Source organism: Telmatherina bonti (assembly GCF_933228915.1).
Source record: "Telmatherina bonti genome assembly, chromosome: 6".
Lineage (NCBI taxonomy): Eukaryota > Metazoa > Chordata > Actinopteri > Atheriniformes > Telmatherinidae > Telmatherina > Telmatherina bonti.
The window spans coordinates 11,917,788-11,944,637 of NC_136624.1; the positions used below are offsets into that span (position 1 = coordinate 11,917,788).

Genomic DNA, 26,850 nt, shown 5'->3' on the forward strand with positions numbered 1-26,850 from the left:
GGCGGCTCAGTGACCAATGGAAGCAGAGATACAGACACACCTGAAGCAGAACAAACGGTAATGGGTCAAGTCCAAAAACAGAGCCAATGGGAAACAGTTGTTTTCTTTATGATTGACAGAAAGAGGACGATGACACAGCGTCCTCCATGAACCACAGTATCCTGCTGCAGGAGCGTCCAATCAAACAGACTGTCACCAGGTGAGGGGGCGGGGCCTGATTGGGCAAGAAGAGCTGCTTCTTTTCTTTTGATCTTTTTTTTTTTTTTTAATCCAAGCTTAATTATTTATTTTATTTAAGCTTATTGTTTCTTATTTACATATATCTTATCTGTCTGTCTGTCTGTCTCTTTCCTTCCTTCTTTCTTTCTTCTTTCCTTCTTTCCTTCTTTCTTTCTTTTTTCTTTCCTTCTTTCTTTCTTTTTTCTTTCCTTCTTTCCTTCTTTCTGTCCTTCTTTCCTTCCTTCTTTCCTTCTTTCTTTCTTCTTTCCTTCTTTCCTTTCTTCTTTCCTTCTTTCTTTCTTTTTTCTTTCCTTTCTTCTTTCCTTCTTTCTGTCCTTCTTTCCTTCTTTCCTTCTTTCTTTCCTTCCTTCTTTCCTTCCTTCCTTCTTTCCTTCTTTCTTTCTTCTTTCCTTCTTTCCTTTCTTCTTTCCTTCTTTCTTTCTTTTTTCTTTCCTTCTTTCTTCTTTCCTTCTTTCTGTCCTTCTTTCCTTCTTTCTTTCCTTCCTTCTTTCCTTCTTTACTTCTTTCCTTCTGTGGTAGTGAATTGGACAAAATGGGACAACATTGGGAATAAATTGTGTTTAATGTTGGCTTCAAATAAAGGTCTGATAATCAGAATCCAGGTCCGGTTCTGATGTGTGTGTGTGTGTGTGTGTGTGTGTGTGTGTGTGTGTGTGTGTGTGTGTGTCTGTGTGTGTGTCTGTGTCTGTGTCTGTGTGTGTGTGTGTGTGTGTGTGTGTGTGTGTGACCAGGGAAGCTTTGACTTTGCTCCTTGACACCTTCCATAACGAAGCCGAGTCCTTCGTGCTGTCTGAGGCGGAGCTGCCGCTGCACGTGGAGCGTCTTGTCCAATCGGTGAAGGCGCTCTGCAGCTCCTTGGCTGCCGTGGAAACACCCGATGTGACGTTGGCCCTCAACCAGCTCCCAGCATGTCCATGTCGTCTGCAGCCCAAAGTCCTGAAGGTAAGACATGGTGAACATGAAGTCTCAAAGCGTTTCATTTTGTTAATCTGTCTGACTGCCATGTTTATCCTTCCAGGATGCTTCAGTCCTGGCTGTCAGAGAGAACAGAGGTACAAACTACACACACGCCCACACACACACACACACACACACACACACACACACACACACACACACCTGATTTTTAATAAGTATCTTTAGGCAGAGGACGGTGGTCCATGTGGAGATGTAAGCTGTCAGTTTGTGGTGACACAGCGTGATCTTTGAAGGAGGTCTCCATTTAATTTCTCTCCTGAAGGCAACATGAAAATAAAAACCACAATGTGAACCTGCCCTTCCTGTTCCTATAAAGATGAAAAGGAACAAAAATATGCTAAGATTGGGGACCCCGAAATATGTCTCCGCAGCCATCTGCATGATCACTGACACACGTTGTTTTTATAAGAATAAAATTTTGCACAAAAGTATTTAAAACTATAAAATGGGTTGGGATAACAAATGATCATGCCCCCCCCACCTCTCCAACAGGAAAATTGTAGGAAAGGGGAGGTGCACAGGTGCTTAAGGAATTTATATAGGGGTCCCATGAAGAAATAAGGAAGAAGGGTTTATATCTTAAAGTGAATTGCAGTCATTTGAAAAGATAAATTAACCTTTAAGCAGATTATATAGAATCATAATTCAAGGTTCAAGCTTTCCTGGTTTGAGATGGGACTGAAGTCTGATCACTTATTCCTGCTGCCTCAGTCAAATATCCAGAACCTTCTCAGTGTCTAACAAGGACAAAAATCCTTTCTTTAAGTAACAACAGAGCGGCTTAGACTCAAAAGATTCTTGTTTTCAGACATCTTTTCTCAGCAAACCTTTAGGACAGCTTTGTTCAGATACTTACCAACATCTTGCTCTTGCTTCTGAAATTTTTGTATTCCTTTAAATAATTTTACTTTAAGTTATGACGTGCAATGGCCCATCACGATTGTTATTTAAATATGATGAATATACTGTACTTCTGATAAATGTGTTTTATTTTGCTCGTACAGAGGGTTGGGTTTCTAGGGGTAATTAGAGAGCTTTGTTTAGTGTGAATGCTGTTGTTGTGTCTAAGTAAGTGTGTTGTTATCTGTATCTGTCTTGAGGACCCCCTCGAAAGCGAGATGTTTCATCTCAAGTGGCTATCCTCTCAATAAATTTAACATTTTTTGAATTTTTCTCATAAATCCTAATTTCATGTCAAATCTCCAAGGTTCAGATAAAAAGTCCTGACAGTCATGCAGACGTTAGATGAGACCGGTGTAAGCAGGTGTGATCGGTCAGCTGATTCATCCTAACAGACGTTCCTGATCTTACTGATGCACAGAGAAAGTCGTAGAGAAGCTGACGGCGGGCATATTGGATCTGGTGGAGCTGTACTGCAGCACGTTCAACGCCAACTTCCACACCACACCACAGAGTCAGTGCTGCACAGCGCCTGTCCAGGAGGCGGGCCTTGTCACCAACGTGCTGTCCTTCAACGTGTACGCTGCCCACCGCATCCCCATCACCTGGGCTGCCAGGTAGGACTAAATACACACACACACACACACTCACACACATGCATGAGTACCATGAACGCCTCACTATCAGTGTGCCACGATGTTTCCATGAAGAAGAAATAAGATGTAGACGACTCCTGTTTGAAGGAGACGGTTAAAAACATTCTAAAGATGTGGAAACTTTTAGTTTATTTCAACCAATTAAATCCATCAGGTTTAATCCAACAGGTGTTATCTACTGGGAGTAACCCGCCATCATTCACAGATCTAAATGAAACCATCACATTCATCAATCAGTCACCCTCAGATCAATCAGCTATCCTGAGCAGTGCTTAGCTTTCATTTACTCATGACATAATCTTTCGTTTCTGCTCTCTGATTGGTTAGTTATGAGGGATTCTTCCTGTCCTGCTCTCTGACTCATGGAGGGGCGGAGCTCTGTGCGCCGCAGCACACCAGCAAACAGTCGGTCAGCAAGTACCTTTTCCACCTGGTGGTGTGGGACCAGAGGTACATACCTGTCCTCTTAACCCCTTAACACAATGTGCACATTAAAACTGTCGTGTGACCACCTGATGATGTAAAACAGGAAAATGTTTCCTTCGTTTGACCCTGTCCCCTTCTCCTACCCCCCCCCCCCCCCCCCCCCCCAGAGTGTGTTTCCCTGTGCAGATAAACCAGCTGCCTCGGGAGTCTCAGCTGACAGTGACATTGTATGCCAGCCCACTGCCGCCGCCGGGAGGAGCAGAGGAGAAGGGGAAGCAGCGCCGCAGCATGGAGGCACTGGGCTGGGTTACTATGCCGCTCTTCAACTTCAGGCAGTGAGTCACATGGTCCTGTGAAACAGGAAGTTACCTCATTGAAAACAAGCTGAGGACTCAGCTGAGAGGCTGGTGGTGCTGGACTGAGTCGGGATGGAAGTCGGCATCAGAGCTGGGATCAAAGTTATGATTAAAGTCCGAATAATTTGCATGGTAACAGTTTTTTATATAGTAAATGTCAAACCAATGTGAAGGTGAAGTTTTTTCGAGCTGAGGTCCATTTTTCTTAATATTCGTATCTGACCGACATGTAATCAACCAATCGGAGAAGGCATTTACCTGATAGATCACCGGTTGCGAGCCATGCAGGTGTCCTTTTTGCTGCTATTTCATTCAAACTTTGTACCAACATGTCTTCTCTGCTTTTTAAAGCGAGAAGCAAGCTGCTTCAGCAGATCCTCCAACTGTTCCACAGACGTCCTAAAGGGGCCGTGATTCAGCATCAGTTCCTGGATTAAACGATGAAACTCTCCAAGTTCTCTCTTTTCCAGAACAGGATGAACGCAGCGCCTCTTTTTGTCTTTTCTCTTGCAGCATCAACACGCTGTTGTCGTGGCTTCATGTGGAATCCACCCAAGCGAGTTTTTTTTAGAATTTTTATCATTTTCACAATTTAATATTGCACTTGTTGTGCAAAGACTGAAACATCGATAGTTCACCTCTGAATTATTCGTAGTTTTGTATCGTTTATTTGCATCGATCCCGGTGTGAAAAGGCGTTTGGAGTCCAGCTTGGATCAGAGTCAGGATTGACTTCAGAACACAAAAACCAGGATCAGTCAGAATTTGTGGACATTTGTCCTCCAGATGTTGGACTCAGATGATCCAGGTGTGTGCGCTGTTTATAGTGTGTTTGTGTGTGTGTGTGTGTGTGTGTGTGTGTCTGTTTGCAGCATCCTGACATGCGGCAGGAAGTTGTTGGGTCTGTGGCCATCAACACCGGGAAGGAGTGGAAATGCCCGAACAAGTTCACCTAACTTCAGTCAGCCGGACAGCGTCATCCTGCAGGTGAGGTTTGCACCTGCAGAGGAGAAGCCCAGCCACTGGGAAGCTCGAGTTACCAGTACCGGGTGGTGGGAGACCAGGGACCTGTTCCAGAAAATGGATTATGATGAAACTGCTGCATAGCAAGATTACTGTAGCTGTACTAACTGCTACAGCAGTCTTAATCAGTATCTTATCAAAACGTATCCTTTTTGCAGGAACTCAGTTTGTCTGACTGTTACAGCCGGAAAAAATATCATCATCGCAATGCACGCCTGTACAATAGCCACATCGCAGGGCCTGCAATTTAATTAGTCCATCTGTCCATGTATGACCTGCAGACGTGGATGTGTTTGGGACCTGAATCCTGCCGTGATCCGAAACCAAAAGAAAACATTTTAAAACCTTGAAACTGAAAACCTGAAAAAAGTCTATAAATAAGTTTTGAAACCTCATAATATGAGATCTGAAAACTGTTGTCTGCATGTTTGGCAAAGTTTTAAAACCTTTAAACTTCATTAATTCATTCATTGTCCTAACCGGTTAGTCTGAAGGGTCGCGGGGAAGCTGGAGCCTATCCCAGCAGTCTTTGGGTGAAAGGTGGGGTACACCCTGGACTGCTCGCCAGTCCATTGCAGGGCAACCATGAAAGTTTTGAAATGTCGAAACTTTCTACAAACATCAGTACGTTTGTGAGCCCCGGTTACAACACTGGCTTTAAACCCTGGTTTAACCTCCAGTTAACAACAACTCGTGCTGTTTTCACCCTCAAGGTTTTGGAGTTTTGTCCACACCGCTTTGAGCTTGTGATTCTCTCGCTGCTTTGGTTTGAAACTCTGAACTTGCACTCTGAAAAACTAAAAAAAACAAAACTGCTCTGGCAAAAAGACACCTGCCTCTTCGAACCAATCGTTTCTCTGATGAAGTATTAAGCTTGTTACATATTCCATGAGAAGTGATAAATTTGTTGTTGTTTGCGAGGCGGCAATAACAAGGAAAAGTTCTGTGACCGGGTCCATTCATGCTCCACGAGATGCTTCATCTGCAATGGGATGGGGGGTCACTGTGGGGGATGTCTGTGCTTTTATGGGCAGTGAACAATTGACCCGGTTATTTCATTATTAATGAGACAATTCGTCCGCCGCAGGACTGCATGTGCACACAACTGTGACCCTGTCTTTAACGTCTTGACGTCTTTCTGAAACTCAACGTTCACTTCCAGACACAGCAAAAGACTTCTTTTGCGTTTTGGCTGTTTCTGTACATGGCAAGGTGATTCTGCCGGGTGTGCAAGTCAAAACGTCCCATAAATGCACTCTCTGAGTGCCCTCTGAGCGTACACGCAGCTTCACCCCCAATATGTTGGTAATGTGCTCCGAGTGCCCACCTTGAAGATGCCTCGATGCGCACCCCTGGCCGAAACAGCCCTCCACATCTGCATCCCTAGAACTCTTCATTACGCACCTCGATCAGCTGTTCTATTAAAGCTGTGTTCAGTCTTGCGTCAGTAAAATACGGAAGCATTTCCAGTATGCAGAAGCAGCAAATGTTCCTCCCGCCCAAACGTTTCTAATTTCTAGTTCTAGTTTTTCAGAGTGCGAGTTTCAGAGTTTCAAACCAAAGCAGCGAGAGAACGGTGACACATTGGAAACTCTTAAACTTGAGGGAGTAAACAGTGCAGCTTCTTGTTAATTGGAGCTTTGAAACTTGTAAAACAAAGACCAGTGTTGCACCCAGAGCTCACACTCAAATGCAGAAGAATTTAACATTTCAAAACTCAAGTTTCAAGGTTTCAAAAGTTTTTGCAAACTAAAATGGTGGGGAGTTTTCATGTTCTCGTGGCTTCTCTCTGGGTGCTCCGGCTTTCTCCCACCATCCAAAGCTTCCCCTGCGACCTTTCATCGGACTAAGCGGTTTCAGAAAATTAATGAATGAATGAAAACGGTGGGACAAAAATGCCCCATTTTTGAAACTCTGAAAATATCGACTTAAAAACAGCAAAGATGCAGAAAGAGGTTTGAATCTCTGAAAATGTGAGACTGAAACGAATATGTTTGTTGCACTTATGAAATAAAAATTTGAGTACAAAAAATTATGTTTTCAAAGATTCAAACTTTTTTTTAGACTTTCAAAGTACTTTTCAAGGTTTCAAACCTTATTTTCTGACATGCAAAACTTTATTTCAGGTTTTCAAACACTGACTTTCAAGGTTTCAGACATTTCCTTTTGGTTTCATATTACAGTAGGGTTCTCATCCCGTTGATGGGGACCCCATCTATTTTTGTTAATGACAGCTACAACATAGAGAGTTGTCAATAAAACATTTATTCAGGACCTAGCAATAACTGAAATACAGACTAAAACTATACTCATAACATCCACAAAAAAGGTTAGATCAGTGCAGGTTCACTTTTAATAAGATTGCAGGAGTGCAATCATAATATATATCTTAGATTTAGAAAAAGCACTCTGATTTTTCCAATATCATGCAGCCCAACCAACCATACATACCCAACATCACACATCGTGGACATGAGATGATGTATATATATATTTTAATGGGACCTTTCTACATAACATTATTGCCGAATATGCTGGAAAGACAACTCTGCTTAAGGAAATGAGGAAAGTCCTCACACACCTTGTACATTATTGTGAAACAGAAACAAAAGATGCAGTCATGGTCTAAAACAATATACCTTCTATAAAAGATTACTTTAATCTTTAGCTGCTTCTTGTGTTTTTGAACCGTCTTCTTTTTCTCAGAATTCCTCTTCAACATCACTCGTTTGCAGCTGTGAGAAGCTTTCGTTCCACCTTTTTGTCAGCAGTTGCCATGGTGACTCCAGGTCTCAGGGCTCTGTAGACAATGGCCTTTTACTGTGGTTCCTCACTCTAACCCCTAGTCCTAACCCTGACTCAAAGCAGCAAACAAGGTTTTTGGACCTGATTTCTAGAATGGACCCTTGAATGCTGACCTGCCTGATACCTGCTTGTTTACCTGTCTGTCCTCAGGTGGACTTCCCCTCATCAGCTTTCGAGGTTCGGTTCAGCACTCCTCCTCCTGCAGAATTTTGTCCTCAGTATGACTTCAGCAGATTGGACACCATCAGTCAGATTCAGCTGCAGGATGTTCTCCACAAGAAGGCCTTCTTCTGGTCAGACACACCCACACACACACACACACACACACACACACACACACACACACACACACACACACACACACACACACACACACACACACACACACACCAATATCCCTCAAATGTCCCTCAGATATTCCTCAGATGTCCGTTAAATATTGCTCAGATACCTATCAGATGTTTCTCCAATCTTGCTCCGATATTCACCAGACTTCCCTCCGATGTCCCTGCAGATATTCTTTACTTTTATTTTGATCCTCTAAGCTTCTATTTTCTCTGCCTTTGTTTAATTCCCAGTAAAGCTTCTCTCGTTCCCAGTGTGTCACCAATAAGTGACTGTATTGACTTTTTGTTTCAGTGCAGGACTCGTCGTCTCTGCAGAAGTTCTGATAGAGCAGGTCCAGTTTGATGGATTTGAATAGTCGCTGTAGACAGGTCAGGGTGCTGATGATGACTCTGGTCCAACATCAGAACTGGACCACAGACCAAAGGAAGGTGGTCTGGTCTGACACCTAAATGTTCCATTAAGTCGTTTCACCAGAATCGTCCATCTTGGGAACTGAATTGGATCTAGTTTGTTTCTGCACTGCAGAAAGAACGGCTCCAGGATGGTTTGAGGAGTCATTATCCGAGTTCTCAAGATTTCATCCCAACTGAACATCACAGAATGATGTTGGCAAACCTGGGAATATCCAGAACTTAATGGATTTGTTATGGAACCACTAGAGCCTTAGAGAACGTGGATTTCTATACCCAAACAAACTGGGATGTCACCAGTTTCATGTGAACTAGATCTGTGTACAGGTACATCTCAGAAAATAGGATATTATTAAAAATTTCAATATTTTTGTCGCTCATTTCAGAATGTGAAACCCATATATTATATAGATACATTAACATAGAGTGAAACATTTCAAGTATTCAATCCTTGAAATTTTGATAATTGTGGCTTATAGAAAATGAAAACCCAAAATGCAGTGTCTCAGAAAACTACAATATTGTGAAATCTTAGAAAGTCATGGTGTCACACCCTAATCAACTAATTAACTCATAACACCTGCAAATGTATCCTAAACCTTTAAATGGTCTCTCAGTCTGGGTCAGATGGCTACACAATCATGGGGAAGACTGCTGACCAGACAGATGTCCAGAAGAAGATCATTGACCCTTCACATGTAGGGAAAGCCATAAGAGGTCATTTCTAAAGAAGCTGCTTGTTCACAGAGTGCTGTATCCAAGTATATTAATGGAAAGTTGTGTGGAAGGAAAAGGTTCACAAGCAAAAGACAGAACCGGAGCCTTGGGAGGATTGTCAAGCAGCATCCATTGAAGAGTTTGGGGAGCTTCACAAGGAGTGGACTGAAGCTGGACTCAGTGCATCAAGAATCACTACACAGATGAATCCTAGACATGGTCTACAAATGTCCCATTCCTCGTGTCAAGCCACTCCTGAACCAGAGACAACAACAGAAGCATCTCACCTGGACTAAGGAGAAAAAGGACTGGACTGTTTCTCAGATGAAAGCAAATTTTGCATTTCATTTGGAAACCAAGGTCCCAGAGTCTGGAGGAAGAGTGGAGAGACACAGAATCCATGTTGCTGGAAGTCCAGTGTGAAGTTTCCACAGTCAGTAATGATGTGGGGAGCCATGTCATCTGCTGGTGTTGCTCCACTGTGTTTCCTGAAGTGCACAGTCAACACAACATCTACCAGGACATTTTACAGCACTTCATGCTTCCTTCTGCTGACAAGCTTGATGTAGATGCTGATTTTTTTTTTCCCAGCAGGACTTGGCACCTGCATACACTGCCAAAGGCACCAAAAGCTGCTTCAATGACCACGGTGCTTGATTGCCCAACAAACTCACCTGATCTGAACCCCATAGAGAATCTGTGGGGTGTTGCCAAGAACAAGATGAGAGACACCAGACCCAACTATGTAGAGGACCTGAAGGCTGCTATGAAAGCAACCTGGGCTTCCATTACACCGGAGCAGCGCCACACGCTGATCGCTTCCATTGCCACACCACATTGATGCAGTAATTCATGTAAAATGAAGCCCGACCAAGTACTGAGTGCATGGAAATGAACATACTTTTCAGAAGCCTGACATTTCTGTTTAAATATTCTTTTTTCATTTATCTTATGTAATATTCTAATTTTCTGAGACACTGCATTTTGGGTTTTCATTATCTATAAGCCACAATCATCAAATAAATGTTTGAAATGTTTCACTTGATGTGTAATGAATCTATATAATACATGGGTTTCACATTCTGAAATGAGTGTTGAAAAATATTGAACTTTTTCATAACTTTCTAATTTTCTGAGATGTACCTGTAGATTCCTTCCTAAACAGCTGGTGTCACCATGGAGACAATGGTGCTGCAATGCCACAGGAAAAACTAGAGATCGTCGTACAGGAAATAAACGAAATCTGTTTGGCTGCTCAGTTATAGGCCTTATCAATAGATTGTAACTAATAAAAGAGAGGAAAATAAGACTGCTCTTTTTGTTCTGATGGGAATCTTGATGATCAGACCAGGCTGCATTGGGAATGTAGCCATCCTCAGGCTCTCAGGAAGGAAATATGAATATTAAAGGGGCTCTTTTATGCTATTTCTAGTTTTCTGAGCTTTCTACAGTGTTATAGTGTTAAAAATACTTATCAGATATATGAGCGGCGCCGTTTTTGTTATTTATAACCCAAATGCATGTTTGAGGTTTTTAGCACTTTAAATTTGGTTTCCATGGCGACAGAAAGGATTGGTTTTAGAGAGTTTTTTCTACTTTGAAATTTTAGTGACGTCGCGATGAAGGGACGCAGTGATTGGTCATCTTCTCTAGGTTGTGCATGTTCACGTGAAGAAAGCCACGCCCACCTTCACTGTTTAGTATAACTACTCCTAGCAGTTGACCAATCAGACGCAGGCAGGACAGAGGGCGGAGTTTTCTCTGTTTGCTTGTTTCTGGCAGAAGCTGATCTGAGCGAATCGATACAAAATAAATGAAGGGGTTTGTGAAAAATGCTTGATTATTTCTTGCCCTTCTGGACTTGCATATTAAAATCAATTAGACTGAAATGTGGATTAAAAGCCACTTTAAAGAAAAGTGTGAATGACAGGTGGTTGTTCCAGTTAGAATGACTTCCTGTGTGCATGTGCAGGCTGACAGCGGAGGACAAGCGGCTGCTGTGGGAGAAGAAGGCGTTTTGTCAGGCGGAGAGTGCAGCGCTGCCTCTGGTTCTGGCCAGTGCCCCCTGCTGGCAGTGGGCGTGTCTGCCAGACATCTACGCGCTGCTCAGACAGTGGGCGTGTCTGGGTCACCTGGACGCCCTGGGACTGTTGCACGCCTCGTGAGTGCTCCCTCATCAGGCTGTGTAGTTATAAACAGGTGTGATCACCTGACCCTGACGTCATCCTGTCTCTCAGGTTCCCAGACCAGGAGCTGAGGAGGACAGCGGTAAAGTGGATGGAATCCATCTCAGACTCGGAGCTGCTGGACTTCCTTCCTCAGCTGGTGCAGGTAACATGAACTCAAACTGAGCGTGCTCAGACTCCACAGCGTTTCCAGAACCCTCTAAAACTGTTTTTCATGCTTGCTTTTAGTTTCTTGTTTGCTTCCTCAAACGTTCTCTTAGTGTTTAGTGTCTTCAGATTCTGTCACTGATCAGAACATCAACTCGGCTGACCTGAAGACCCAACAAACAGCTGATCTGTCTCTTTCTGTCCACTTGTCTCAGGCGCTGAAATATGAGTGTTACCTGGACAGTTCTCTGGTTCGATTCCTCCTACGGAGAGCCATCGGAGACTTACGAATAGCTCACTACCTCTTCTGGTGAGTTGCTCACACAAAAGTTCTGATCAGTCTGCTTTGGGACGTCGCCGTTAGATTTTCTTAGGATGATGATCACCATATTATGATCTTAATAATCTTGATCCTAATGACTAAAGATTATTATTCATTAATAAAATTTACAACACTACATAATAATTTTTCGTTTCTGTTCTACTCATCGCTGTACACTGATGAGTAAAAAAATAAAAGAATCATTGACTGCTTGCTGAATGAATCATGTTTGAGCATGAAAAGTGAAGCAATCCGTCAAAAGTGCAAGATTAAGTATGCTCGACTTGTATCATACCTAGATGCAAAATAGAAGATGACACAATAACATTTGATAGCAGTATTTTGTTCATAAGCGTCATTTAGTCCAGTTACTGTATGTTGACTTTGCCATACAAAGCTTTTCCTCGTTTCTCAGCGACTGGCTGGCAAGCCGTCCTCCAAATCTTGGATTTTTTTTTTTCTACAACCCAAGAAATCCGACACAGATTACTTAATCTGTTAGTTTAAAGGGAATATCTCTTCCTGTGACATACTTTCCCACGGTAACACGTAACAAAAACAAATGGACACAAGCAGCAACACGCAGATGTTGTTAAACTTTATTTTGTTCCTGATCTGCTGATATGGTTCAGTCGTAACGCTTTATGAAAAGTAACAATACTGAAGGACCTTTACGATTAATTCAACCATGTTCAGCGATAATTTTAATACCAACTGATGTGCATAAATACGCACGATGTTAAGTCCTTGTCCCTTATGTTCCCTTCACATTGTTCATGTGGAAATGCTCTTATTTTCTCTCTTAAACATAGCTGTGAGTTCTGCTGTTGTTTGTCTTCTATTTGATTTCACCAAACATTTTAAATGATCACCAATCACCATCATTCATGATTTTTTTTCAATCATGTTTCTTACTCAAAGTTGATGGTTCCACACTATATCATCCCAGTTTTAAATGTGTTGGACAGTTCTTATCTCAGCTTTAGAAGTTTGAGACATTTTCTCTGCTCAGTGTATGCCAGTGATTTGACCCTTTTTAGACAAACTAAAATCTGGATCTCTGCAATAAAAGATGGGACGTGAAACACGGCTAGGAAAGAGCAAGAGACACTTTGTTTAAGACAGACATCACCAACTCCAGTCCTCCAGAGCCGTTTCCTGCAGACATGGGATGTTTCCCTGCTGCAACGCACCTGTTTCAAATGAAAAGGTCGTTTACAGACTTGTGCAGAAATAGACATGCTATTGGGGATCCATTTCATATGAATCGGGTGTTGCAGTCGCGAAACATTCAACACCTGCAGGACACCAGCCCAGAGGACCAGAGTTTGTGATCCCTGGTTAAAGACACGTTGACAAGGAGCAAGTCCCTTTATTTGTCTTAACAACAAGAGAAAACCTTGCTGATATGGTTGGCATGTACACTACCATTCAAAAGTTTGGACACACGTTCCTATTGGATTTAATGGGAAAGTGTGTCCAAACTTTTTACTGGTAGTGTATAATGGAACACAGGGCGCCCCACTGAACCTCATCTTCTAATCATCTGATCGACTTCAGAACACACAGCAGAGTGATGTATCATCCCTCATAAACAGTCTTTGTGTGTGTGTGTGTGTGTGTGTGTGTGTGTGTGTGTGTGTGTGTGTGTGTGTGTGTGTGTGTGTGTGTGTGTGTGTGTGTGTGTGTGTGTGTGTGTGTGTGTGTGTGTGTCAGGCTGCTGAAAGACAACCTCCAGGACAGTCAGTTCAGCGCTCGCTATCAGCACCTGCTGGCTGCTCTGCTGTGCTGTGCCGGTCGAGGTCTTCGGGACGAGTTTGATCGACAGTGCTGGCTCGTTTCCATCCTCACCAAGGTGGCTCAGAAAGTCCGCGACGCCACGCCGTCCAGCAGACAGGTGAGGACAGGAAGCGACTCTAACATATCTCATGACTTAAGAACCGACGTGATGGATTGTTTCCAGACTTTGCTCTAACTGTCCTTCTTGACCCGGAGAAGGTTTTATCTCTGAGACTTTAAAAACAGGTGAATGAAACAGATCAGGTCATACAGGTATAAGGTAGGGGTCTCTAACTCTGGACATTTTAGATTGTATCCTGCAGGTTTTCAATGTTACCTTGTATGTTTCAGCAAGGAAAACCTGCAGGATACATACAGGATATACTGCCAGAGTTGGTGATCCCAGCATTAAAGTAATCCTTTCCTTTCATGTGGCGTAAATGTTGTGCAGCAGAATGCAGCAACACAATGATGATAATGAATGTGTGTTTGCAGTCTTTCCTCAGAGAGGGTCTGGAGGAGATGAAGCAGTTCTTCTCGGTAAACAGCAGCTGCAGACTTCCTCTCAACCCGGCGCTGCTCGTCACAGGGATAAACATCCAGGTACACACAGCTCAGCTGGTCTGGTTAAGGAGGCCGACCAGAACCGCTGAAACTTTGTGACCAACATGTTTTATGACCCTGCACCAGATACTGGTCTGGTCTGGTCTGGTCTGGTCTGAGAAGGAGCAATGACAACCAAGCTTCGATAGAAGATTCGATTTGAAAGAATAAGAAAACAAAGCTGAAACACAGAGAACGTTGTTTTCTAGAACCTGTTTTGTGACTGATGATGTTCAGATTTTCTTTGGATTCTCTGGTTGGTTGGACTGAAGCTGCTTCTTCTTCTGTGGTTTTGTAGTCATGTTCCTTCTTCAGCTCAAATGCTGTCCCGCTCAAGCTGTCCTTCCAGAACTTGGACCCACTGGGAGACAATATTAACGTCATCTTCAAGGTAAGCTCACATCTGACTGTCCTGACAGGTAATCTCACACCTGGTGATGTGACATCTCCATTTCTGCCCAGTCTGGAGACGACCTGAGGCAGGACATGCTGACTCTGCAGATGATACGGATCATGAACAAGATCTGGATCCAGGAGGGTCTGGACATGAGGATGGTCATCTTCAAATGTTTCTCCACGGGGAGAGGGCGAGGTGAGATGTACAGGAGGTGCACACCTGCAGGACAAGTTGAACCATGTCACTTAACTCGGTGTGACTCATTTATTCTTTACGCAAAAGAGGGATAAAAAGCATTTTGCTCATCTCCTATGTCATATACGTGGAAAATTTGGTCCGTTTTTGTGTCCCTTGGTTCCCCAACAGCGCAGTACCATCGGAAATTCTATTGAGCGTTATAGCTGATCTGCATCCTTCCGAAGGAACACAGAAGCAGCAGCAGCCGCTATCACCACTGTTTACTGCACTGCCGCCTTTTATTTCTCTGCCTGAGAATGAACTTTATCAGGATCTCCTCCACCGCCACCATGTTCATCATTTGAAATTGCCACCGTGACGCTGAGATAAGCGCTGCACTGCCCTCTGTTGGACGTGTTGGCTAACTATCATGACAACAAAAGGGAGGCATGAAAGTACGAGGGAAGTAACATTTGAAATGGACGTACCTATTTCCATAAGTAAAGGGAGTATCCAAGGACCTTTACAGATATCTTACCTGTTTTTGGGTGTTGGTTTGTTTTATTTGTATCAAGAACCCCATTAGCTGCTGTTGCCGAGGCAACAGCTAGTCTGCCTGGGCTTCACATACACGGCAAAACTTAAAAAACCATGTTAAAAAATCAATCAATCAATCATCCATAATCCACATCACCTACACCACAAAGATAAAATGCAAAATAGAATGAAAAATAAAATGACAAAATAAAGCACTAACCACAGGAGACCTTCTCAGGTATGATTAATAGGTGTGTAAGCTGCTCCGGGGTGTGACACTTGTGTTACCTGTCCATGTGACGGACAGGTGTTGGAGATACTCTGCTCTCGGGTATGACAGGTGTAAAGATAAAAACATCACATATGGGACAGGGCTGCATGACATCTGACTGCTAGCCTGGGTTAGTTGGTATGGAGATGGCATAGGTCTGAACTCCACCCAGGCCTTTCCCCCTGCAGGCTTCCACTAAAAGCCAGATCAGTGTTTCTGCTGTGTCCTGTGTTACTGCAACACATTAGACTGGTGATATTAACACATTAGCGAGGTTAGGGTGTCCATTCTAGAGGCGATGTGTCTTAGTGGATGGGATGAGGGTTCGGGGCATTTAGGGTGTTTTTTACCCTGCCGCGTCTTTCCATGTTTGTCTGGACACATAACTGTAAACTGTGGTTATCAGAGCAGAGACACAATACCAAAATTATTTAGTAATTTTTATGATTCTTATTGTGATGTTGTTTGATGTTGTTGATTGAAATCATGTTATTATTTTTATTAGTTGTAGTAATAGAGCAGTTGTTGTATTTGTAATTTTTGATTGTTTGACCATTTAATTTTTTCTTTTCCCTTTATATAAACAGTCTATGGTTTAGATACAGGGGTGTCAAACTCCAGTCCTCAAGCACCGGTATCCTGCAGGTTTTTGTTGTTTCCCTTGACCAAACACACCTGATTCAACTCAAATGGATCCAGCCACCTCTTGACAGTCTGTGATTTAATTTTGGACAAGTGTGTTGGAGCATGGAGACAACAAAAACCTGCAGGATACTGGCCCTTGAGGACTGGAGTTTGACACCTGTGGTTTAGAATGAATATTCTTATTCAGATTATTAACAAACCAAATGTATTTATCTTCCCATCAGAATTTGGGAGGATCCCATTTGACTTTATATTCTGTCTTTTTGTTACAACTGGACACTGTACAACTGCTCTGCGTATACATACGCTGTTTAAACTATACACAATATACGTCAGCTTTTGCATCGTAAATAAAAGGTGTGACAGGTGTGTGTGATGAATAGGTGTGTTTACCATTCTCAGGTATGGTGGAGATGATTCCTCATGCTGACACTCTGAGGAAGATCCAGGTGGAACACGGAGTAACGGGATCGTTCAAAGACCGGACGCTGGCTGACTGGCTGCAGAAACACAACCCCACTGACGAGCAGTACGACAAGGTGACTCACCTGCTTTCACCTCTGGCTCTCAGACTCAGCTGGAAGCTCAACCCTTACCTGTCTGTGCTGCCTCACCCGCCAGGCAGTGGAGAACTTCATCTACTCGTGTGCCGGCTGCTGCGTGGCCACCTACATCCTGGGAATCTGCGATCGCCACAACGACAACATCATGCTGAAGACCAGCGGTCACATGTTCCACATCGACTTCGGGAAGTTCCTGGGACACGCACAGATGTTTGGAAACATCAAACGGTGAGAGAGGTTGGATGTCCTGGTGTTGCAGACCCCTGCAGGGCTTTAAGGCTCCAGCAGGTTTTATTCATCCAGGTTCTGATTTAATGTGAGCTCTCAGCTCCTGGATGTTTTTCTGAAGATTCATTCCTGTGGGAAGAGGTCTGGGTGTTGTAAGCAGATTATTGATCGCTGAATTGATCGGTACACTGTCTCTCTTGCAGGGACCGCGCCCCGTTCGTCTTCACCTCGGACATGGCTTATGTCATAAACGGTGGAGACAAGCCGTCCAGTCGCTTCCATGACTTTGTGGATCTGTGCTGCGAGGCGTACAACCTGATTCGCAAACACACACACCTGTTCCTTAACCTGCTGGGCCTGGTGTGTAACACACACACACACACACACACTGCAAATGGTTGTTTTCTGACATGTTCATATGGACGTTTATTAACAAGATGAAACATGAAATAAAAAAAATTTATATTTTTGTTCTGAAGTTGTTTCAGATTAAAGACTGAAATCCAAAACCAAGCTTGAAACTGAACATTTGTGTCTTTGTGTGTGTGTGTGTGTGTGTGTGTTTGTCTAGATGTTGTCCTGTGGGATTCCTGAACTCTCTGATCTGGATGATCTGAAGTACGTCTATGATGCGCTGAGACCTCACGAGTCTGAGTCTGACGCCACCATGTACTTCACCAGGTAACAGACCGCCGTCTGTGGGCGGAGCCTTGTTTCCAAGTAACCGATCAGCATGTCATTGTTGAGGATTTTTATTAATTTAATGAAACGGCTACTGGCATTGTCTTGGATTTACTTTTTTTAATTTCTTATTTAAAAATACTGATTTGAATTTGGAAAAAAATCGGCATTGGCCGATATCCAAATTTCAGATATCGGGATTGGATCAAAACCCTCAAAGAAGTTATCGGTCCATCTCAAGATTTACCTTCCCTCGATGTCTTCCGGCAGGTTGATTGAGTCCAGTTTGGGCAGCGTCGCCACCAAACTGAACTTCTTCATCCACAATCTGGCTCAGATGAAGTTTGCCTCGTCCGAAGACCGGCCCACGCTGTCCTTCGCCCCCAGGGTCCACACAGCGAGAAGCGATGGCCTCATTGCCAACCTTTACATCTGCAGACACGTGCGCACCAGCAAGGGCTATGTGAGTCAGCTGGCACATTACCATGGCAACAATTTCACACTGAGCCTGAACACATAAACATGCAATCTAAACAGATTGAACATGTTTAGGTTGATTTTCAGTTGGACACAGCTGAACTCACAGCTGATGGGTCAAAGGTCACAGTCGCTGTATGTGTGTGTGTGTGTGTGTGTGTGTGTTAGGCCTTTGTGGTGAAGGTGGAGCGTGACGGTCAGAAGGACGTTCAGCTCATTCAGAGGACGTTTGAGGAGTTTCATGAACTTCACAGCAAAATGAGGCTCATCTTCCCCTCATCCAAACTGCCCAGGTACACACGTCCGCATACACATGTACACACACAAACACACACAAAATCGGTTTTAATCAAAGCCTCCTCTTTGACCTGCTTACAGCTTCCCCAGCCGATTTGTGATTGGTCGTTCCCGTGGCGAGGCGGCGGCCGATAGAAGGAAGGATGAGCTAAACGGTTATGTCTGGCATTTGATCCATGCTGCTGCAGAGGTGGCTCAGGTGAGTCCTGATGATGTGTGTTGTGTTCCGACATGTTGAACATGTGACGTAACGCTTCTCCTGACCACAGCGAGTCATTCTCCATCTCAGGCCATTGTCACACACACTACACCTCAATTTGTTTTCCAGCTGGTTCAAGTAAAATCTTTCTTTTTAATAAGTGTGTCCAAATCTCTTGAAAATTAAAAGTCTGTGTTGATGAATCAGAAGTAGATTTTATCATTCAGTTTAACAGATTCAGTCAGGCACAGAAATCTCAACAAAAACACCAATGGTGCAAAACACAAACATGCAGGAAAACCTGTTTTCCCATCAGAATGAGATGAACTTTGCTTTTGACAGAAAGTTGTCTGTGGTGTGGCTCACGTGCTAAACTCACCTGTTGGTCAGTCTGCATCCGGCCATGTTGTGTTCATCGTGGGTCGGTAACACACTCATCAGTCTGAACTGATAAGTCTACGATAACCATAGCTTTTTCTCTTCTTCTGCTGAGTCAAATAAATGAAAATAGTTTCTGAAAAAAAAGACCTGGTATCTAAAGATGGACTTGGTACCTGATGGCCAGAACCAAATCAAACAGAGCTTTGTTGGTATGAGTCTACAGACTTCAGACTTTAGATGAGAGGTTCTCAGACTGTAATTACTAGGGGTGGGAAAATCTAACAGAAAATTGAATATTAGGATTTTTTCTTCACAATTTTAAAATAAATTTTTTGTTAAAGTTTTTTTTTTTTTAATTAATTAAAAATAATCCATAATAAAATTTTTGTCATTTTTATTTTTATTGATCTTTTTACCTGTCTTCTTGGGCATTATGGCAGCAGAATGATGGTCTGGCTACTGTGTTGTTTTTTCCTCATTTAAATAAAGAAAAATGACTAGTAAAAGAAGTTTTGTACATATTTTTTTTGTTTTTTTTAGTCTACAAAAATCAGCAATATCGGGGAATCATGAGAATCGCAATTTAAATCGAATCAACACCCAAAAAATCTGAATCGAATTGAATTGGGTACGAAAACATATCGTCACAGCCCTAGTAATCACTGATTCAATTGGAACCATCTTGAGCATCAGGAGGTTTCTGAATCGTAAATCAGTTTTCTTTCTTGGACCAGAAACATTATGTTAGTTTCCTGACACAAACTGTACAAACAGATATCAGCTGTATCCTGAAGGATGTTTGAAACTGCAGTCATGTGGTTAAAGCCTTTAAACTGTGTGTTTCAGTGTGACCTGGTCTACACCTTCTTCCACCCACTTCCCAGAGATGACAGAACGGCAAACACCAGCAGCAAACCTGCAGGTAGTCATCTCAGCCTCCAGCTGTGTGTGTGTGTGTGTGTGTGTGTGTGTGTGTGTCATCCTCTTGGTAATTTCTCGTGTTCCCTTCCCCTCACATTACCATTGTTGGAGATGGATATATTGATTACTACAGCTCTCCTTTGTTGCCTTTTTATGATCATGATGTCCAATTAGTTGGCCGACACCATTTTGTCAGTATGTACTGTATCTGGAAGTTCCTCTGATTCTCAGCCCTCTCATTCTCCACCACCTTGGGAGGTTTTTCCCATTGAGACTTAGGTGTCTCCAGTCGATATGTATGTTTCACAGATGTATGTTTATGTACGCTACTTGGTTATGGCGTTCTATGTATTCTTTGCCTGCTTGTGTCTCGGGGTCGGGTCGCGGGAGCAGCTGCCTAAGCGAGGAAGCCCAGACTTCCCTCTCCCCAGCCGCTCTGTGTGTGTGTGTGTGTGGGGGGGTCGTTTCCAGGCCAGCTGAGAGATAGAATCCCTCCAGTGTGTCCTGGGTCCTCCTCAGGGTCTCCTCCCAGAGGGACATGCCAGGGATGCGTCCAGGAGGCATCCTGACCAGGTGCTCGATCCACCCCAAATGGCTCCTCTTGATGCGGAGTAGCAGCTCCTGGATGACCGAGCTTCTCACCCTATCTCTAAGGGGGAGCCCGGCCACCCTGCGGAGGAAACTCTTTTTTTTTTTTTTTTTATGTGTTGAGAGTCGATGATGAGATCAGTGTCTGGTTTGTGTGTTTCAGAGATCTCCTGGTCTCCAGCTTTGGGGAAAGAACTTGGTGAAGTTAAACTGTCCATATCCTACAGGAACGACAAACTCTTCATCATGGTGATGCACATCAGGGGACTGGTCAGTCTATATGTTTGTGTGTGTGGGTGGGTGTGTGTATTTCCATATACATGCTGTTTGTATTTGTATTTTGTATTGTTGTTTGTTCAAATTTACATCACAAACTAAATTTAAACAACATAAAAAAACACAAGTTTCGTTATTCTCATTTAACCAGGTGTAGGCAGAAGCCAAGGCTTATTATACCTACCCTTCTCTCCAAATTTAAAGTACCATATGTTGTGGAGATTCATTTACAATATATAATTAATATACTTTAAAAAATGTTTTTTAAAAAATTCAACATTTTATGAATAAATTTGGCTCATTTTTGGAGCTAATAGTAGTCATTTGGTGTGTGTTGTGTTTACAGCAACCCCTGCAGGATGGAACTGACCCAGACCCCTACGTGAAGCTGTACCTGCTCCCAGACCCACAGAAAACAAGCAAGAGGAAGACAAAGGCGGCACGCCGCACCTGTAACCCTACCTACAACGAGATGGTGACGTTGTCTTTTCGCTTCCTGTTTTACGGTCATGTCCTTGATAAAAACGTGGGCAGATCTACAACTTGAAGTTCTGTTCTGTCCTTCAGCTGGTGTACGAGCGGATTCCTCGTGGAGACCTGGACCAGAGGGTGATCCACCTCCGAGTTCTGGGCGATGGGGCTTTCTGGGAAAATACCCTACTGGGAGAGACCTTCATCCCTCTGAAGAAGCTGGTCCCGGGTCAGCATTGGGTGGATTGGCACAAGCTGGGTGGTGTCGGTTCAGACTCCGCCCACTAACTAACAGGAAACATGAAAGGAAAATTCTCCTCAGGAGGGCAGAGGAACAAAGGGAAGTCCTCATGAGTCTAAGCTAGGTGGCTGGTCAACGTGACTGGCGGGGGGACTTTTCAGGATAAAAACATTAATCATGTGAAAGTTTCCTTCACAAACTGATGGAAAAATACTAATTTTTTAACCTTCAACTAACTAAATAGTTCTTCAAACTGTTCACAACAAAATTTTCACTCTGAACAGTTCAAAGCCAGCATTTAAACTGAACCGTTCACACTGAACGCTTCACTCTGAACCGTTCACACTGAACGCTTCACTCTGAACCGTTCACACTGAACGCTTCACTCTGAAATGTTCACTCTGAACTGTTCACACTGAACGCTTCACTCTGAACCGTTCACACTGAACACTTCACACTGAACCGTTCACACTGAACTGTTCACACTGAACATTTCACTCTGAAATGTTCACTCTGAACGGTTCACACTGAACGCTTCACTCTGAACTGTTCACAAAGTATTCGCAGAAAACTAAGCAGTTCACAGCCAACTGTAAAAACTGAGTTGTTTGCATTAAATGGTTCACTGTAAACTGTTCACAACTAACAGTTTGGGCAAAGATTTTCACACTGAACTTTTCACAGCTGTAACAGTAAACGTCACATTAAGCTGTTCACACAGCAAACTGTTCACAGCCAACTGTTTAAATTGCACTGTTCACGCAAATGGTTCAAAACAAATTGCACACAAAATAGTTCATATCCAATTTTACAAACTGAACTGTTCACTGTTAACATTGAACTGTTCATAGCGAACTTGTCACTCTGACCTAATCATGCTGAATTGTTTACTCTGAACTCTTCACAATGAACTTTTCACGACAACTTGTTCACAGTGAACTCAAAATTAAGCTGTTCACGCAGCAAACTGTTTGAACTGAACTGTTTGCACAAATGGTTCACAGCAAACTTCACACAGAACAGTTCACAGCCAATTGTATAAACTGAACTGTTTACAATGAACTATTCATTCTGAACTCTTTGCTGTGAACAGTTCAGTGAACTTACCTGAACCATTCACATCCAACTTTCTAAACTTAACTGTTCATAGCTCATGGTTTAACAGAACTGTTCACAGTGGACTGCTCACTTGACCTTATCATGCTGGATTGTTCACTCTGAGCTCTTCACAATGAACTTTTCACGACAACCTGTTAACAGTGAACTTAGCATTAAGCTGTTCACACAGCAAACTGTTCACACTAAATGATTCATGGCAAACAGTTCACAGCCAACTGTTTTAACTGAACTGTTCACAGTGAACGGTTAAAACTGGGCTGTTCATAGCAAACTGTTCACACTGAACATTTTACAACCAGCTATTCACAGCAACTGGTCACTGACCTTCTCATGCTGTATTGCTCCATCTGAACTGTTCACACAACAAACTTTTCATAACAACCTGTTCACTCTGGACTGTTCACAGTGTAAACTGTCAGCTGAACTGTTCACACTGACTTGTGACCCGACCACAAGCTGGACACAATAAATCTGAGTGATTGTCCAGTGAAGGAAACAGAAAAAGGGAATGGGATGAAAATGCAGAAGATTGTAAAGAAGAAACTTGAAGTTTGTTTGAATCAGACACTTGTTGAATCATTTTATGAACTCAAAAAGATTTTTAATGTTTTTCAACTTTTCTTGTCTTAACATTATTACATTGATGAACTGCAGAGATGAAGCTGAAAGGGAGCAAATGGAGGACGATGACGTTCAGCTGCTTCGCTTCCATCTCCACTTTGTTTTTCTAGATATTAAACTGGACTTAATTTTGCGCTGTAGACCAGAGACGGTTGGGCTATTGTTGGATGCCGTCTGAGCTGAATGTTGATGTTTTAAGTGACTTCATGTTCTTCACACCTGCTGCTAATCTGATCGCTCTCAGCACCTGAACACTTGCCCAAACAGAAAAACCAGAACCTGAGCTGTCCATGTTGACATATTCTGCATGCAGCAAGCCAGTACAGCACCGAACTTGGACACTGAATGCACCTTTTGTAGTCCACATCAGCAGCATTTGTAGTTTTCTGACAAGTTTAAAGTGTCCTGAGTGCTTGGAGGAAAGTCACTCCTCTTCGGGGTCATGTTAGAAAACCATCCTTCATACTGTGAATAAAAATACTCAACAGACGCTGTGAAAATAAAAACTCCTAAATTTTTTAAAGCTAACTTTGTTTCTGCTTGTTTCTGCTGGTGTGGCCAGCTTGTAAAACGTGACTTTGTGTTCAGGGTCCAAACATCCACAAAATTAAGTCTGAAACTTGACATTGAAAATATGTAGGAAGTCGGATTTCTTGGATACAAACAGGAAACACACACAGGTGACTCGAGCCTGCAGGTGATGTTGATTCAGATCAGAGCAGGAAGAAGTGAACGACTGGCGTGTGTGTGTGGGTGCGTGTGTGAGGTGGGAGGGGGAGCGTGCAAGCCATGAGTGTGGTGACTCCGCCTACATGCCAATAGGTGAGACTGAACCTTCATAGAGGGAAAATGTGAGTTTTTTCCATTTTCTCAGCCCCCCACTGTTTTTACTTTTTTCATTATTTGCACTAAAAAATAAACTTGAAGCTAAAAACTGAACGTTTCTTTTTCTTCTCTCCATCATCCTCACTTTGTCAAGCGTTAACTTGGTTTAACTAAACATTTTGTTCATTTGGCAGAAGGTTAATCTTCGCAGAAATCTTCAGATTAATTTTACAGGAATATTATAATCTCATTGTTTTGTCTGATAATCCGAGTTTGTCATTTTATTGATAATCGAAAATTAATTTATGCATTAAAGTAAAGTTTGAAACATAGTTAATTTGGAAAATTTTACTTAAATCACAAATATTCAATAAATTGCATTTGTCTTGTCCCTCACTGGGTTGATAAAATGGTACACAGCATAAATGAGGTAATGAATATAAACTCAATGTGCAACCTGGGTAGCACATATTGTATACGGATGGTATCACTTAGAATATGTATTTAAACAGGTAATTATAATGTGAAATACAGGGGGTGGCAGTCTTGTGACCTGGTGGTTGACACATCTGCAGCCCCAAGGAGGATTGCTCTCCGCGGGCCGACCCACATAAATGCAGAGGGTTGTGTCAGGAAGGGCATCTGGCGAAAAACGTGTCACTTCACCCAAGCAATGATTTGCTGTGGCAACCCCTTCGGAGGGACAAGCTGAAAGGGAAACAACAATTATAATGTAAAATATAAGTTTGTTAAATAATAAAAAAATCTGTTCACCTTCTGTAAATATCATGACCCTCAGATGCAACATCTTCTCCAACTTAAAGAATGGTATCAGGTCCTTCATCCAGGATGAGGTTTTGGCTGGATGTGCCAGTCTCCACTTCAGCAGGATCCTTCTCTGGGTGGGGAGGGTTGAAAAGCCAATGACATATTTTATTTTGTTAGTTATTGGTGTACCCTGCCCTGGAACCTCAAAGATAGCTATTTCAGTACTGGGCTGAAAGCTTCACCCAGTGTTTGGAATATTTTAGTCCAAAACTTAAAATTACAGACCAGATCATGTGAGACGGTTGTCAGTCACTCACACCCGGTTTTCGCCAGAAAACTCTGGACTGAAATGTTTTCTACAGCATTGATTCATTGGTCTAGCAGCCAAAATATTCTATCAAAGTAACCTCATATGATTTTAAAAAAGGTTTTATAAATAAAACTTCTTGGATAAATCAGCACACAGTAGAATATTTTAGTCCAGATGCAATGAGTAAATGTGTTGGAATTATTTTATCACAACCTGTTATATATGGTCAAGTTTCAATACCACAAATCGCAAGCCAACTTCAGCATCATATGTCCGAGTTAATATGACCTCATATGGATTTTAGTTCTTCAATAAATCCAGATTGTCAAGAACCTGTTCCAGAAAGCATGTTATGTTGAAACTCTGAGGGATGTAAGTCTGTTACCATGAAAACTGACTGTAAAGAAAGGATTTCTACTTCTATTTCTCCATTTCAACGGGGTCCCAGAGATTTAGAAGCTGAATTTATGCACAGTGATTTATGTAGTGATGATTTTTATGAGCTTGAACAGATGTACTATTTTTTCCTGATCAATGGCAATCTCATCAAACAAAATAGTCTGGCAAAATCCAGTTGTACTTATCCAATGTGACACACTGTGGACATGGGATAACGTCACAGCAAGATCTGTGCAGTTTGTTTTTCTTTTCTGTTTTTTAATCAGAAAAACAGAAAGCTATTTCAGTACTGGGGTTGGATCCCCAACCCTGGTCCTCGAGGACCGGTGTCCTGCAGGTTTTCCAAGTGTTTCTACTGGAACACGCCTGACTCAGACAAGTTCTGCACATACATGCTACATTGATTTGAATCAGGTGTGTTGCAGCGAGGACACTTGGAAAACCTGCAGGACACCGGTCCCTGGATTAGCCTATGGGTGTGTCTATAATGTGGGGGGAGAAGCTGCAGAGCATCTGCCCATATAAAGACGGTTTCATCTCCCAACCCGGGTCCAATACCCCTGAAGAGATTATTACAAATCACATCTTGGATTAGCCAATCTGATCATGTTCACGGTCAGAAATTCCACATTGAGATCTAATCATGTTAACCGTCAGGCTTCAGTTTAAGTTATTAAGGACAAAAACATCCACAGCAACTGCTATAAAAACTTTACCAATGACTACTTTCTGCCTTTTTTTTTCCTAAATAAATGCTTTAAATAACTTCAGCCCTGTTAAAATAATTCAATTCAGCGCCACTTCACAACAATGTTGTCACAGGGCACTTTACATTCACACTTTACATAAAATAACAAACTGAAACATTTAAATGTTTTGAGAATGTAAACCTTTTAAATGCCAGCTGGATTATTGTCAGTTTTTATTATTATTAATTTATTATTATTACCCTTTTGAATTTCTTTTTCATTTTGTATTTTTCTAAAAACTATGTCCTGACATGTTTTTTTTTTGTTTGTTTTTTTTTAAGTCAAAATACTTACTGTGTTGTCACATTTAAAATTTATTACAGCTTAGGTTATAAGGACACAAATGACGACTGTGATGAAGAGTAGTCAACAGATTTAAACCCTATTTTATTTAATATTTTCCGTATTGCCCAATAAGGTGTATTGATTGCTATACTTTCTATATAATTTATCAAAGCTTTATATGTGGAGGAAGCACAGACCAAATTTATTATAGCTTTACACTGTGGACAGAAACAAGATGGTAAACACACCAGTAAATACATTTACAGATTATATATAGCGATAAAAATAATATTTTAGTTAATGCAAGACCCATTATGTGCCTTTTATTTGACAAGGTAAAACACGGAGTTATAACCTCCATTTTAAAACGGATTTTCTCTGCATGCTAGCATGGGAATGCTACACATTCATCCTTCTACAGTCTGCCAGCTGTTAGCACCTGTTTGAACTTACTTTCACATCTACATTATACCATAAAGCCATACCATATTTCTGTCTGATGCAAAACACTCCAGCAATGGAAACCAGT

General features: G+C 42.3%; 1 protein-coding gene across 1 annotated transcript in view; it reads left to right on the plus strand.

Annotated features, from left to right (window-relative positions):
• Positions 1 to 23,906, plus strand: part of pik3c2b (phosphatidylinositol-4-phosphate 3-kinase, catalytic subunit type 2 beta) — a 39,962-nt gene extending 16,056 nt beyond the window's left edge. The window contains exons 7-32 of the mRNA XM_079241584.1: positions 120 to 199; positions 972 to 1,182; positions 1,259 to 1,292; positions 2,540 to 2,735; positions 3,102 to 3,224; positions 3,368 to 3,535; positions 4,428 to 4,542; positions 7,534 to 7,676; positions 10,831 to 11,019; positions 11,096 to 11,189; positions 11,407 to 11,501; positions 13,230 to 13,410; positions 13,788 to 13,895; positions 14,194 to 14,286; positions 14,358 to 14,487; positions 16,325 to 16,461; positions 16,544 to 16,713; positions 16,917 to 17,073; positions 17,285 to 17,394; positions 17,665 to 17,857; positions 18,040 to 18,164; positions 18,250 to 18,367; positions 19,595 to 19,670; positions 20,421 to 20,527; positions 20,880 to 21,008; positions 21,101 to 23,906. Of these exons, the coding sequence (XP_079097710.1) occupies positions 120 to 199; positions 972 to 1,182; positions 1,259 to 1,292; positions 2,540 to 2,735; positions 3,102 to 3,224; positions 3,368 to 3,535; positions 4,428 to 4,542; positions 7,534 to 7,676; positions 10,831 to 11,019; positions 11,096 to 11,189; positions 11,407 to 11,501; positions 13,230 to 13,410; positions 13,788 to 13,895; positions 14,194 to 14,286; positions 14,358 to 14,487; positions 16,325 to 16,461; positions 16,544 to 16,713; positions 16,917 to 17,073; positions 17,285 to 17,394; positions 17,665 to 17,857; positions 18,040 to 18,164; positions 18,250 to 18,367; positions 19,595 to 19,670; positions 20,421 to 20,527; positions 20,880 to 21,008; positions 21,101 to 21,292 (3,474 nt within the window). The 3' untranslated portion in view covers positions 21,293 to 23,906. The remainder of the gene's footprint in view (positions 1 to 119; positions 200 to 971; positions 1,183 to 1,258; positions 1,293 to 2,539; positions 2,736 to 3,101; positions 3,225 to 3,367; positions 3,536 to 4,427; positions 4,543 to 7,533; positions 7,677 to 10,830; positions 11,020 to 11,095; positions 11,190 to 11,406; positions 11,502 to 13,229; positions 13,411 to 13,787; positions 13,896 to 14,193; positions 14,287 to 14,357; positions 14,488 to 16,324; positions 16,462 to 16,543; positions 16,714 to 16,916; positions 17,074 to 17,284; positions 17,395 to 17,664; positions 17,858 to 18,039; positions 18,165 to 18,249; positions 18,368 to 19,594; positions 19,671 to 20,420; positions 20,528 to 20,879; positions 21,009 to 21,100) is intronic.
• Positions 23,907 to 26,850: the final 2,944 nt, after the last annotated feature.